Source organism: Hyaena hyaena, unplaced genomic scaffold, assembly GCF_003009895.1.
Source record: "Hyaena hyaena isolate Hyena2069 unplaced genomic scaffold, ASM300989v1 scaffold_5, whole genome shotgun sequence".
NCBI lineage: Eukaryota > Metazoa > Chordata > Mammalia > Carnivora > Hyaenidae > Hyaena > Hyaena hyaena.
This window is the reverse complement of record NW_024080637.1, coordinates 6,739,585-6,752,703: the sequence shown is the minus strand read 5'-3', so window position 1 is coordinate 6,752,703 and position 13,119 is coordinate 6,739,585. Positions and strand designations below refer to the sequence as shown.

At 45.3% G+C, this 13,119-nt stretch overlaps 1 protein-coding gene across 3 annotated transcripts in view; it reads right to left on the bottom strand.

Moving 5' to 3' along the window:
• YIPF1 (Yip1 domain family member 1) overlaps nt 1-13,119 on the bottom strand; it is a 37,424-nt gene that overhangs the window by 9,282 nt on the left and 15,023 nt on the right. For all 3 annotated transcript variants that reach the window (XR_005529514.1, XM_039238363.1, XM_039238369.1), the window contains 4 exons: nt 12,354-12,470; nt 8,801-8,967; nt 8,269-8,451; nt 3,442-3,539 (listed from right to left, as the gene is read on the bottom strand). Coding sequence is in view for 2 of the 3 variants with exons in the window: in XM_039238363.1 (XP_039094294.1) it covers nt 3,450-3,539; nt 8,269-8,451; nt 8,801-8,967; nt 12,354-12,470 (557 nt within the window). In the remaining variant the exon portion in view is untranslated. The remainder of the gene's footprint in view (nt 1-3,441; nt 3,540-8,268; nt 8,452-8,800; nt 8,968-12,353; nt 12,471-13,119) is intronic.

Genomic DNA, 13,119 nt, shown 5'->3' with positions numbered 1-13,119 from the left:
GCCAGGCAGGCATCAGGCCAAGCACTGGGAAGTCCAAGTCCAAACAGATTCAGTCTCTTCCCCCTGGACCTCAGTCTCAGGAAGAGACCCACCTTGTTCCAGGGCCTTCTCTGCTAAGACTCAGTGAACTCCATCTGCAAGAGGAGCTGAACAAGTGTGTAGACAATCAAACCGTAAGGCAAACAAGCTACCATGTGCCCATTCTAAGGCAGTGGGCTGCAAAAACAACCCGCCTGATGGAAGAGAAATTTTAGAACTTCTGTTAATATCTATTTTTCATCAAAAAAAGAAGAAACTGAGCTTTAGTGGTTACTGTATGGATTGACAACAAAATGCATAAACACTTTAAATACACACATATTACTAGGGTATGTGCTTGTGGCAGACAGACTGCAAAATGGCCTGCACACAATGTATACGTATATCAAGTCATCATGACAGGCACTTGAAATATCTTACAATTTTATTTGTTAATGATAGCTTAATAAAGCTGAAAAATAAAATGATATAAAAATGCCCTCCAACGACCTTGCCTCCAGGTACTCATGCCTTTGTGTAATCCCCTCCCACTGAGTGCGAGCAAGACTGGTAACTTGCTGCTAATCAAAAGAATACAGCAGAGGTGATAGGTATCATTTCCATGGTTTCTTTACATTACAGATATTCTGTCTTCCTAACAGACTGTCAATTACCTCCATTTACAGCTTTGATGACTTCGGTCATTCTATGGAGAGACCTGTGTGGCAAGAAACTAGGGGCAGCCTCCAGGCCACAAGGAAGTGAATCCAGCTACCAACCACGTGAGCTGGGAGGAAGATCCTTCTCCAGTCCAGCTGTCAGATGAGACCCCAGCCCAGGCCAACATTTTGAGTGCAGCCTTGTTAAGAGAACCTGAAGGAGAGAACCAAGCTAAACTATGCCCAGATTCCTGGCCCACAGAAACTGCGAACTAATAAATGGGTGTCATTTAAGGTGTGAGGTTTGAGGTAATATTGTTAGGCAGCAGTAGATAATTAATACAGCCCTCAAAATTCTTAAATTCTTAACTTGATAGGTTGTGCAATCAAAAAAGTATGGATTCTCTGAATTGAACCATCTCTAGACCAGCAAAGGAGGGCTCCTTAAAGGGGGCAAAGGCCAGCAGCAGGAGCCTGCAAATTTTATTGGTAAAAAGAACATCAACCTGAAAGGTAGGAAATTGGAAAGACCTCAGGAATTGACTCCAGAAAACATGAGTTTGAGTCCCAGCTCTGCCTCTAAGAGGTAGGTAAACTTAGTCAGCTTGGACTTCATGAGTCCAGATTCCTCATCTATACAATGGGGTCAACAAGGCTGGTAAGAGTGGACAAAGAGAGAGTGACCTGGAAAGTATTCTGTAGAATGAAATGCAATGTACACTTGTTGGTTTGCTCCAAAAGTCTGGGATGGCCTTGGGCAAGGCACTGTCCTCTCTCGGCCTCAGCTTCCTCATTATAAAAAATGGAGGGAAGAGAAAGAATGAAATCTGGCCATGTGTAGCAACATGGATGGAACTTGAGGGTGTTATGCTGAGCGAAACAAGTCAGGCAGAGAAGGACAAATACCATATGTTTGCACGTATAGGAGGATTAGGAGGAACTTAACGAAGGACCATGGGGGAGAAGAAGGGGAAAAATAGTAGGGGAGAGGGAGGGATGCAAATGATGAGAGACTCTTGAATGCTGAGAACAAACTGAGGGCAGATGGGGTGGGGGAAGGGGGAGGGAGGTGATGGGCATGGAGGAGGGCACTTGTGGGGATGAGCACTGGGTTTTATATGGAAACTGACTTGACAATAAACTAATTTTAAAAAAAGGGGTGGGGAGGGAAACCCATCCTGTATGCAAGGGCTCTGATCTTTGATTCTAACATCATATCCCCTTGTGAAGAGAGGAAGGAGGGAAGGTGGGCTGTGACATTTACCATAGTCATTCCATCGGCTGGGGCAACTGTCTTTCCAACCACCCCGCCAGAGGTGTCTTTGTTTGACCAACCATATCTTGTCAATGTGCAAGGCCTGCAACCCAAATTCCTCAACTAAGAGAAAAAATCCAGCTGTTTTACAAGAAGGAAATAAAGGCTCAAGGTAAAAACCAGTGATAACCACCAAATTTCAACACAAATTCAACACTCTCAGACTCATTCAGTCTGTCACCAAGTACCTTAACTATGTGCCAGGAGCTTTTATAAACGTGATCTCTCATCTTCACTGAAGTCTTAGGGTATGTATTGTATCGTTCTTATTTCACAGTTATGTTGGCCAAGGCTCCGAGAGAGTAAGCTCCTTGCCCCAGGTACACAGCCAGTACAAGGTAAGGCCGGGATCTCATTTTAGTCCTACTTGACTCTAAAGGCCCTAGTCTTTGCACCACTCAGTGACTCTGGTAGAGGAGGTCACCCTATGATTACAAAACAGACTAAAGGTTCTTAGCCCGCTGGGAGATCATGGGCAGAGTATAGCTTCATTCATTCACTCCACAAACATTTACTGAGCACCCACTGTGTTGTGGTGAGCAATGAAGATAAAGGGTAATACCCATTTCTTGTTCTCATGGAACTGAGTCAAACCGTTCATACCTCAGGAGGACATACCAGTCCATAGAGGACAAATGAATCAATGAATGAACAAATGAACAGGCAGATGGACGCGCAGTGAGCACTTAGTATTTCAAGCACCATAAGCAGTGATGTATAATACAAGCTATACTAGGATCACAAGGTAAGTGATGACGATTGGAAGAGAGGGAACATATCAGCCATCTGGAACAGCAAGTACAAAAGCATATGTGCTCTGGCAAGGGCAAGAAGTTCAGCATGGCTGCAGCCTTGGTACACAGAGGAGCTGGAACAGGGAGGCAGGGAGCAAGCCATGGAGGAATGGCCTCCTCTTCCTGTGCTCTAACCAACGGAGCTAACCATGGAAGTGGAATCATCCAAGAGGCCATAGAGCAAACCAGGCATGAGAATGTGTAAGCTTTGGAGAACCCCGTGAGTAATTCAAGAGAAGTCACACCCCGGGTGTGAGGCCACGGTGAGAAGTCACAGGGAAACTAGAAAAACCACCAGGATGGTAACCAAATAGAATGCAGCCACACTGTGCTCCTAGGAAAGGGGGCAGAGAGCAGAGGGTAGGGCACGCTGGGACCAGAAGGCAGGACCTCCTCTAATGAAGAAGCTTAGAGCTCACATCTCCCAAATCTATCAAACCAAGCCATGCCACGTGGGTTTCACAGTTGAGGCCTTCAGCTAAAGGGACACATATAGGCAGATATGCTCATGTACAAATGCCACAGTGAATCGTACGGAAAGACAAAAGGGTCTGGCCCTCTTGGTTCTTGATTCTGACAGGAACAGAAGTGTTTCACTTGCCCATTTCTGACTGTACCAAACAGCAAAAAATACAATGAAAAGATAATCTCTTACTTTCCTCTTTAGCTGGCCTTGGCTGCTGCAACTGTTTGGTTTGGAGCAGCTGTCGCTGTGGGGAGGTGGTCCATCTCCGGTGCGTCAAAAAAGTAGGCCTGCAGGAGAAGGAAACCCATGAGGGGAGTTAAAACACAATGATCTGCTCGAGTGTTCCAGACTTCATGCTAATAGTACCTCTGGGCTCTAGCGGCCCCTATGTTCCCCTCTGTCACACTTGTCATCCCACTAAACTATAATCGGCTCTGTTTCTGTCCATCTCACCTACTCTACTGTAACTTTTAAAAATTTAGCCACTATTTATTGGGCACTTACTACATATGACTTCATCTGCATAACAACCCCAGGAGAGTGCTACTGGTGTCTTCATTTGACAAATGAAAACTGAGGCTCAGGGAGGCTGTCACTCAATCAGGTGCACATGGCCAATGAGTGGGAGCGTCGTGTCTTTTCTGACTCCAAGCTCCTCGGGCTCTTAATCACTACCATACAGTCTCTCCTCCAGGGTGAAGACTACATTCTCCTTGTCCCTGGGCCACCGGCCTCTGACGTGGGGTCCGGCACATTATGCAAACAGCCAGTATTTAATGAACTTAACTACAACAGATTGCTGCTAAACCCGCTGGCTCTTGGTAAAGACCTTTGAAAGAAAGCGCCAGGCAGGACTTACCTCATAATTCTTCAGCGTGGAAATGAAAGGTTTGATAAGTGCTTCCACTCAACGTCTACAATTTAACTGTCAAAAATCAGGAGGAGACGGAAGAGGGGGAAAACCAAGGAGGATCTTCCGACCTGTCTCAAGGTCTGCGAATCTTGACTTTAGCCCAGGGAAATACCTGGGTTGCTCAAACCAAAGGTGAACTCTTAATAGATCAGGGATCACTGCACACTTGTGATTCCCCCTTGGAGCCAGGGCATTAGGAGTAAATGGATAAAAAGCCAGGAACAGTTTCGCCAGCTCTGCTATCAGCCAGAAGGGGGCACCAAGATGACACACTAGAGCTTTCCCCAACATACTCCTATTCTGTGTTAGCTCGTCAACAATCCATTTCCAAGTTTCCAGCTGCAAAGGCGACTCTAGTTTGTCACATTCCCTGAGCAACCCTATTAGCCTTCCTCCTAGGGTCCCTTTGGGCCCTTGTTTTCTGAGGCAGGGAAAGAATGGTCCCTAAATTAAGGAGGGGACAGGGGCCATGCTGCTAGTGTTGGGCCCCTCCAGTATCTTGAAGGTGGAATCACAAAGCCCCCATGAGGCAGGAACAGTGCCTCTCTTCCAGACTACTGGACAAAACCCTCATCAGAGGGAATGAGCCAAGAGGCCAGGTTCTAAACTTGGCTTTGTTAGTAACTCACACAGTAACTCTGGACAAATCACTCTACCCCTGTGAGTCTCAGTTTTCTAATCTGTGAAATGGAAGGACTGGAAAAAGTGACCTCTAAGGGAAAACTATAATTCTGTCACTCATTCGTTCATTAATTCCACAAATAGTTAGCAATAGTCACAGTTGTCATTCAGGGAGTGCCTACTGTGCACCAGGCACAATAATCCTGTAATAGGCAATTTTATCCCCATTTTAAAGAGAAGCAAGTAGAGGCTCAAAAAGATAGAGATTTTCCCAAGGCTACACAACCCTGTGTCTAAGGGCTTCAATTGGTTGTGTCTGGCTCCAAAAACTATGTTCTTCTCTTCTCCAGTGCAGCCTGCAGTTTGGCACCTATCTCTAAGCCCAGTCTAGATCAGACAGGATGGGGCGCATTCAGGGTGGTATGGCTGTAGACTATACCCAGTCTTTACCTAGGCACTGTGGAGGCTCAGGATGAGACATCAGGCTTTCTAGAAGTAGGGCTGGGAGTGTCTGCTGGCAGAGAGTTAGGGCACAGGGCTGCCCACTATCAGCAGTAACCACGGTAAACACAGGCTTGTACATCTCAAATACACCAGTCAAGGGTGCACCCTCTGGTGCCGCCTCAGTCCCCCCGACCAGGAGTGTCCCACTACCAACTTAGCATATAGCTGTGAGCCCTGAGGGGCCCTTGGCACACAGAGGGCTGTCATGCGCTTTAGTATCTTGAAGCTTTAAAACTGGCAATCCGTGCTCCCTGGGGCAGAGTGAGAAGCCAAGCCATGTGACCGGCCAGTGCCCTTCCCCTGCCAATTCTTCTCCCTTCTGCCCTTCCAATAATCATAATGTCTGCCATTTGCATGGCTTGTATCATCCATGTTGCACATATCACTCAATCCTTATAAAAGTAAAGATGTTCCTGCAGCTCCGTTTTCTAAGTAAGAAGGTAGGGTCCAGAGAGGGGAAATAAAGCAGAGAGGGATGGAGCTGGGACCAGACCTGTCTCCTAACATCTGCCTCAGCCTCTTGCACTGCACATCTCCAGAAGAGATAAGAGGAGGCCATGTCTGGCACGGAGAACAAAACCCCAGGCACAGGGGGCCTGGGCCAAACACCTGATCATGGGATGGTTCCCTTCCATGAGGAGGAGAAAACTCGCCTCCCTCCCAGAGGGTTCCTACACTTGCAATTCCCTCCCTACTCCATCATCCAACATGCCCAGCTCCTCGGAGCCCAGTAGAAGTGAACGAGAGGCCTTCTCTCCTGCCTCCTTCTCTCCTCCAACTTCCCAGCCGGGTGTATGATGGAAAGGATGTTCTGGAGAGAGGCGGGAAGACCCCGGTGAGAGGCACCAATGAAAGGGCCCTGTCTTTCGAGCTATGTGACCTCGGACCGCTCTCACTGGGCACTCAGGAGGAACAGGCAGCAGGGCGGCCTTGGCAGCTTCGGATCACACAGGGCTCTCTTGGTAACTTCTTTACATCTGAAGAACCCTTCACAACATATGAAGGGCTCTCACAGCCGCCTGATGGAGTCTCACAAGAGCCCACAAATATGAATCTCCGTGACACCGGAGGAAGCCAGCGTTCTGAGAATGAAGTCACTCTGCTAGGCTCACAAAGCTAAGCCCAGTCCAGTGCTCTTTCTACTTCATCACGGAAATTATAGCACTATAATTTATATATATTTATAACATATAGTACATTATAGTGCTCTCTTCCAGAAAGTTCCAGCGCAGCAGGATGGGCAGGTAAATCCTCACTTCAGTGTCATCTAGCCCAGAAGGGAGTAACAGGCATAGGCGGTAACAGATCCTTCCACCCGTACCAAAGGGAACAGATTCTCAATAATATTACCCCCCCCACCCCTCCCCGCCCCATCGTCTGATCTGCCAGCCTCCTCTCCATTCTTCACAGAACTGAACACAGCAATGCTTCCTCTCTTGCCTCCTTCTCTCCACCAACTCTTCAACTGAGTACGTGGGGGGAAATATTCAGGAGAGATATGGGGCGACACCGGTGAGAGGGCTACAATGAGAAAGGACATTCTTCCTCAGCGGACAGAAGGGTCAAGAAAGCTGCAGCACCATTACAAGGGATCAGCCCAGGGACTGCAAGTGCCTGAAATTAATGGTGTCACTGCCACGAGTCAAACCAGCAGTCCTCTGTCCCAAGAATTTAAAGCTTAGACACGGAAAGTGCACATAAACCAGGGCTGTGTTTCAGTTTCAAAAACTTGGCACTTTTTGAGACTTGTTCAATGATCAGGTATCAGGATTTTATTAATGACCCAGCTTCTCTACATAAAAATATCACAGATCAAATGGTGCCAAAGAAATGTTTACTCCCACAACTGTAAAAGCTGACCGAGGGTCTGGACACACGCAATATGGAGACCCTCCTGTGGGCACATCTTTTCCTTCGTCAGTGACCTCAACATTCTTGGACTCAGTGTTCTTTACAAACCTACATCAGGCCTTGTTAAGGATGTGGACAGCAATTTTCACGTGCAGTGTGCACAGAAGATATAAAACAGTGTCTCCTCAGGACCATGGGAAAGGGACCTAACTTATGGGCATTTCTATATTAACTAGTTCTATATTAGTTCTATATTAACTGTTTCATATGTACTATTTTATTTTATCCTCAGAACAACCCTAGGTGGCAGGAAATTTTATGCCCACGTTACAGATTAAGACGTCCAGATTCAGAGAGGTTAGGCACCATGGCCAAGCTCACACAGCCCGTGAGTGACAGAGCTGGTCTTCAATCTGGGCCTATCTGAGAAGCACACACTCTCTCTAGAAAGACACCCAAATACATGAACTCAAAACCTCATTTAAATGTTATTCACCTTGAGGGGCGCCTGGGTGGCTCAGTCGGTGAAGCGTCCGACTTCGGCTCAGGTCACGATCTCACGGTTCGTGGGTTCAAGCCCCATGTCGGGCTCTGTGCTGATGGCTAGCTCAGAGCCTGAAGCCTGCTTCAGATTCTGTGTCTCCCTCTCTCTCTGACCCTCCCCTGCTCACGCTGTCTCTCTCTCTCTCTCAGAAATAAATAAAACATTAAAAAAAAATATTTTAAATGTTATTCACCTTGAAAATATCTCCCCTTTCCTAATTTGACTCCGTCCTCACGCTTTCCATCTATGGAACCTGATATTTCAAAACTCTTTCTAGATATGTGCAGAAAACCAGGAAAGACATCCCCCCGCCCCTGCTCCCCCAACCTCTTATAGACACTCATGCACCCCCACTTCCTCTGGCCAGACTCCGTATCTTAACAAATGTCAGGAATTAGGTAAAGCCAGAGATTACCATCAAATTCTCATCAACTTACCACTTCCCATTTAGGACAGTCTATTTAAAACAATATTAATTTTATGGAGCCTGTCTTAAAAGACCCGTTTGTTGTGAATAACAGGTTGAGGTCTTTCAGCATCTGTATCTAAAGCACACACGAAGATCGCAGGAACAAGACCGTACCAAGCAGCCCACAGAAAGCAGCGTGTGAAGCAACACAATGGTCACAATTGTGGCCAGTGCAATGCGGCGGTTATCCTCACGGACAGCTGGCCAAAATGTCATTGCCAAGACAGAGCCTGAGAAACCCAGGGCAACCATGACTAGAATCCAACGAACAGCTCTCTGGGGGATGATCCACAGCACCTGAAAGACAAGGAGGAAGGGGAGGGCTTTTTGAGAGGCAGTTCGGAGAGGCATCTGTTCATTCCAGGCACGGGTATCTGTAAAGGCCCCTGAGCCAATCAGCAGCTGGGCCCCCTCTGCCACTGGGGTCTCTCAGGACAGCTGGAGAAACATGCAGACTGAGGTACGTGCTCTCAGAACAAAGGGCTCCAGATCCAGCAAAGGTGCCTGGCTCCCTATCCCCATGCCAGCTGAACTTCTAAATTCAAATGGCATTTTTCAGGTGTGCATCGGTGTCACGCTAGGAATGATGACGCTGGCTGAATGTCCAACAAGCCCAGAGCATCACTCAGAATAAGTAAGTACTTACTGCCGTGGGGATATAAATGAAGAGTGAATATCCATAGACGCAGACAATCTCCAGAAACGAATAGGAAACGATGTTCATGACTTTGCTGTTTCTCCACATGAGGAAACCCCAGAGTGCAAGAGGAACCAGCCAAGCATAGGCATAGATGATTGTGGCCGCTATGGACACTGCAGATGACAGGACACAAGTTTTAATCCTCATTGTGCCTTTCACTACTTCCTGCATGTGCACCTGCTTCACTGGATCGTGGGATCGGGTCTTAACTGGCCCTCGTCCCTGTGGCCAGCCCAGTACTCCACAGAGCAGGTACTCTAGGGCTGTGCTGATGAAGCTTTAGCACTGCCTTTATGTGAGGACCAGCGATCTCTCACATGGTGTTTATAATTTGTTTAATAACAATAGTACTAAACAACTGAATTACCCAACTGAAAGACTTCAGAGGGCCTCAAGACAAGTGTTTAAACATACCAAGCATTTCAATCAAATGAAAGCCAACTATCCCCTTGGAAGAACGCATCCTCTTTGCTGGTATAACAGGAGCTGACACTATAGTCTTGAGCAAATGTGTTAAAAGGCCCTGGGTACAGATTAACTTGCTCTGCATGCTACTTAGAGAGCCTGCTGTCTCTGAAATAGGGAACTGCAGTTCATTGATGAATTGCTCGACAGATTCTTCACTTTTACTTTCTTCATTAAATCATTCGTGTCTGTGGCAGAAACGCTACCTAGCAGCTCCTCAGAACAGCAGTGTTCGTCTATTACAGTCCCTTCCTCCTCCTCCTCCTCCTCCTCCTCCTCCTCCTCCTCTTCTTCCTCCTCCTCCTCCTGCAGCACCATGCTCCAGAAGATTCATTTTCCCTCTTCTGGAGTAGAGGACCATAAAGTGTGGCTAAGCCCATGGCACCAGCTCTTCCTACAGGAAAATCAGTAAGTAATGCGCTTAACGCTCTTGACAAGCACAAAGGCACCCCAAGCAGTTGTAGCCAGACTCTGGTTAAGACATGTGATTGGCCAAAACATTTTCAGCTCCCAGATGAGATTTTTCATACTGGGAACTCCCTCATTAAGCCAAATGTAAGTCTCCTGCTATACTGCTTTTTGTTTTTGTTTTTTTAATAACTAAAGGAAGGGGAAGGGAATTGCCTATATGCCTACAGCCAACCAACCACTGGGTGTCAGGCATTTCATGGAATATTTTATTGAGACAACACTGTATAGCAGTCAAGGCCACAGACTCTGCATGTGGACTCCAAGAGTTCTAATCCTAGCTCTGCCACTTATAGCTAAGTAACCCTAAGATTACTAAGAGAATGAGGGGCTCCTGAGTGTCTCAGACAGTTAAGTGTCCAACTCCTGATTTCAACTCAGGTCATATGATCTCATGGTTCATGGGATTGAGCACCTATTCCAGGTTCCACACTGACAGCTTGGAGCCCATTTGGGATTCTCCCTCTCTCCCTCTCTCTCTGACCCTCCCCAGCTCACATGTGTGCACTCTCTCATGCTCCCCCCAAAATAAATAACTTTAGGGGAGCCTGGGTGCTCAGTCGATTGAGTGTCCGACTTCGGCTCAGGTCATGATCTCGCGGTTCATGGGTTCGAGCCCCGTGTTGGGCTCTGTACTGACAGCTAGTTCAGAGCCTGGAGCCTGCTTCAGATTCTGTGTCTCCCTCTCTCTCTGACCCTCCCCTGCTCATGCTGTCTCTCTCTCTCTCAGAAATAAATAAAAAACATTAAAAAATTTTTTAAATAAATAAAAATAATAACTTTAAAAAAAGTTTAAAAAAACAAATATACTTATAACACTGATTGATAAATAAATGCTCATTCAAGAACTAACTTTTCATATCATTAACTGATAATGTAAATACATTATTTCACATAATCTACATCTTCATTTTAGAGATGAGGAAATAGAATCAGAAAAGTAGTTTGGTTAAGGTCAAATAATTAACAAGTGGTGGAAGCAGGATTTGACCTTGGATGTGTGGATGTATGCTCTTTACATAAAATGGAAAAATGTTTATTGATAGAGCCAACGACTATCTTAATTGTACATTCATCCCATGACCCCCTTGTACTGTGCAACCAAGGAGGATAAGAAAAGATAAAAACTCTCCTGAGCTTCCAGACCCTCAGGCAGAGTAATTCACTCCTTCTTTTCTGTCAATATACCTATACATACCTGTGATACAGAAATTAACACATACCATTTATGGCAATATTCATTTACCTGACTTTCTTTACTTAGCCATTAAACAACCTGAAGGCAGGGTCTATATCTCATGAATAACATTTACAAGCCAGGATCATTTGACAAATGGGGCTGGAAATAAATCAGGACTGACTCCATGAAAATGGGCATGGAGGGTGGAAGGAAGAATACATGGACACACACACACACACACACACAGAAGGAACTACATATCTCTCTAGACACACATATATGTGCATGTGTATGAACTCTTTTTTGTACAAGGCACTAGTCCAACCTCTTTACACACTTTACGCACTTTCCAACTCTTTATTCTTACAATAGCCCTGTAATATTAGGTATTATTATTCCCATTTCACTGACACGGAATCTGAAGTCAAGACAAATAAAATAACTTGCCCAGCAAGTAGAAGCTAATGAATGATGGAAATGGAACTTGAAGCCAGTGAACTAGTTCCAGAGACTGTGCTCGTAGACAGTCTGTATACAGCCTCTCAACAGGACAGCAGGCAGGCAGGGGGGTGGAGGGAGGGAAGGAGAGAACTGAGGAAGTGTTACACAACCAATCTCCTAGAAAGCCAAACTTCCTCATTTTGAAGTGGCTGTCATCTACAAGTCCCTAAAAAGCTGTTTGTTTGTTTGAAGTAGAACAAACTTCTTTCTTTGTATGATTATCCAATACTGCCACAAGAAAGAAAGTTTTAAAACAATGTCATCCAGAGGCCCATCACTAGGACAAACTTATTTCTTCATCCTCCCTTCTAGCCCCTGACCATTTGCAGACTCCTCTTTAACAGAGTTGCTAACAGCACAGGCATCATTTTGGATTATCAGTTTTCCACATGGTTCTAAGTGCTTCATAATTAGTGGCTACAGACCCAGCTAGTTGAGTCACCATGACTTAAATAACAATGGCCCCTATTGTTTCCAACATCTGGGTAACACAAATAATGCCACAATGGAGACTTTCATGCATGCTGCTTTTTACTTACTTTGCACATTTTGCTTTGAATAAACTCCAATTGCTATTTGGCCTGGCCTTACAGCTTTCCAAAGATATGTGGACTCACAATATTGTAAATGTACTCAATGCCACTGAATTGTATACTTTAATAGGTAAAATGGTAAATTTTATGTTATGTATATATCACCACCATAAAAACAGATCACGTCGATTGACACAGACGGTTGGTAAATTCTGAGGTAATACAGATGTCTGAATCTTTAATACAAAAAGCAGGGGCTGCGGCACCTAGAGACAGGGTCTCCAGAGCTCACTAAAAGGAACCCGTGGTAACAAACTGAAAGCATTCCAAATGAGTCCAACTATTCACCAACCTTTTCGGAATTCGGGCACATAATGGTACGTCCTCTCTCCCAGATGGATTAAGAAGTTGGAAAGATTCCCGCTAATTGCTATGGCAAAGACCAATGTCGCACATATCCAAAAGGGGCCTGCAAAGAAAACCAGAAAAGTCAGACCAAAAAATGAAGCACCAGCTTATAGACTCTTAGAGAATTTCTTATCTCCCTCGCCCTATTCATATAAGCAAGGGAAAATGAATTTTAGATGCAATCAATACTCATTTAACAGGAATTTTCTTTTGTAAAAGGCCAAACACACAACTCAGCAATTAGGTGCGTTAAAGACAGGGGAGATTGGAATGAAAAGGCCAAAATACCTTCCACAATTAGCTGAATAAAGACACTAATTTCTTTATAGCTTCTTTTATTAGAGGCTCATCCAAAAACTCGGGGACATTTTGTGAAATCTTCACCACCAGGATACAGAAAGCAAAGGTTACTTCCCTTATCTAAGTGCCAAATGTTAATGCCAACGAAAAATAACTTAAATCAGACAGGTTCTTCCGCAGTCTAAATGGAAGAGTAGTGCAAGCAGAACACTTTAGGGAAGAATTAATTTAATCTAGCAGTTTGTCACGGTTATATGTGTGCATGTAATATGTGTTTAAGGCTTTTCTTTTTAATGAAAAAGCAATACATGCACACAGTTCAGTGTTCAACAGGTACAAAAGGGAATATAGAGAAAAGTAAATTCCTTCTCTCTCTGTTCCCTGGCTCTGTACATTTCTCCTCCCCAGAG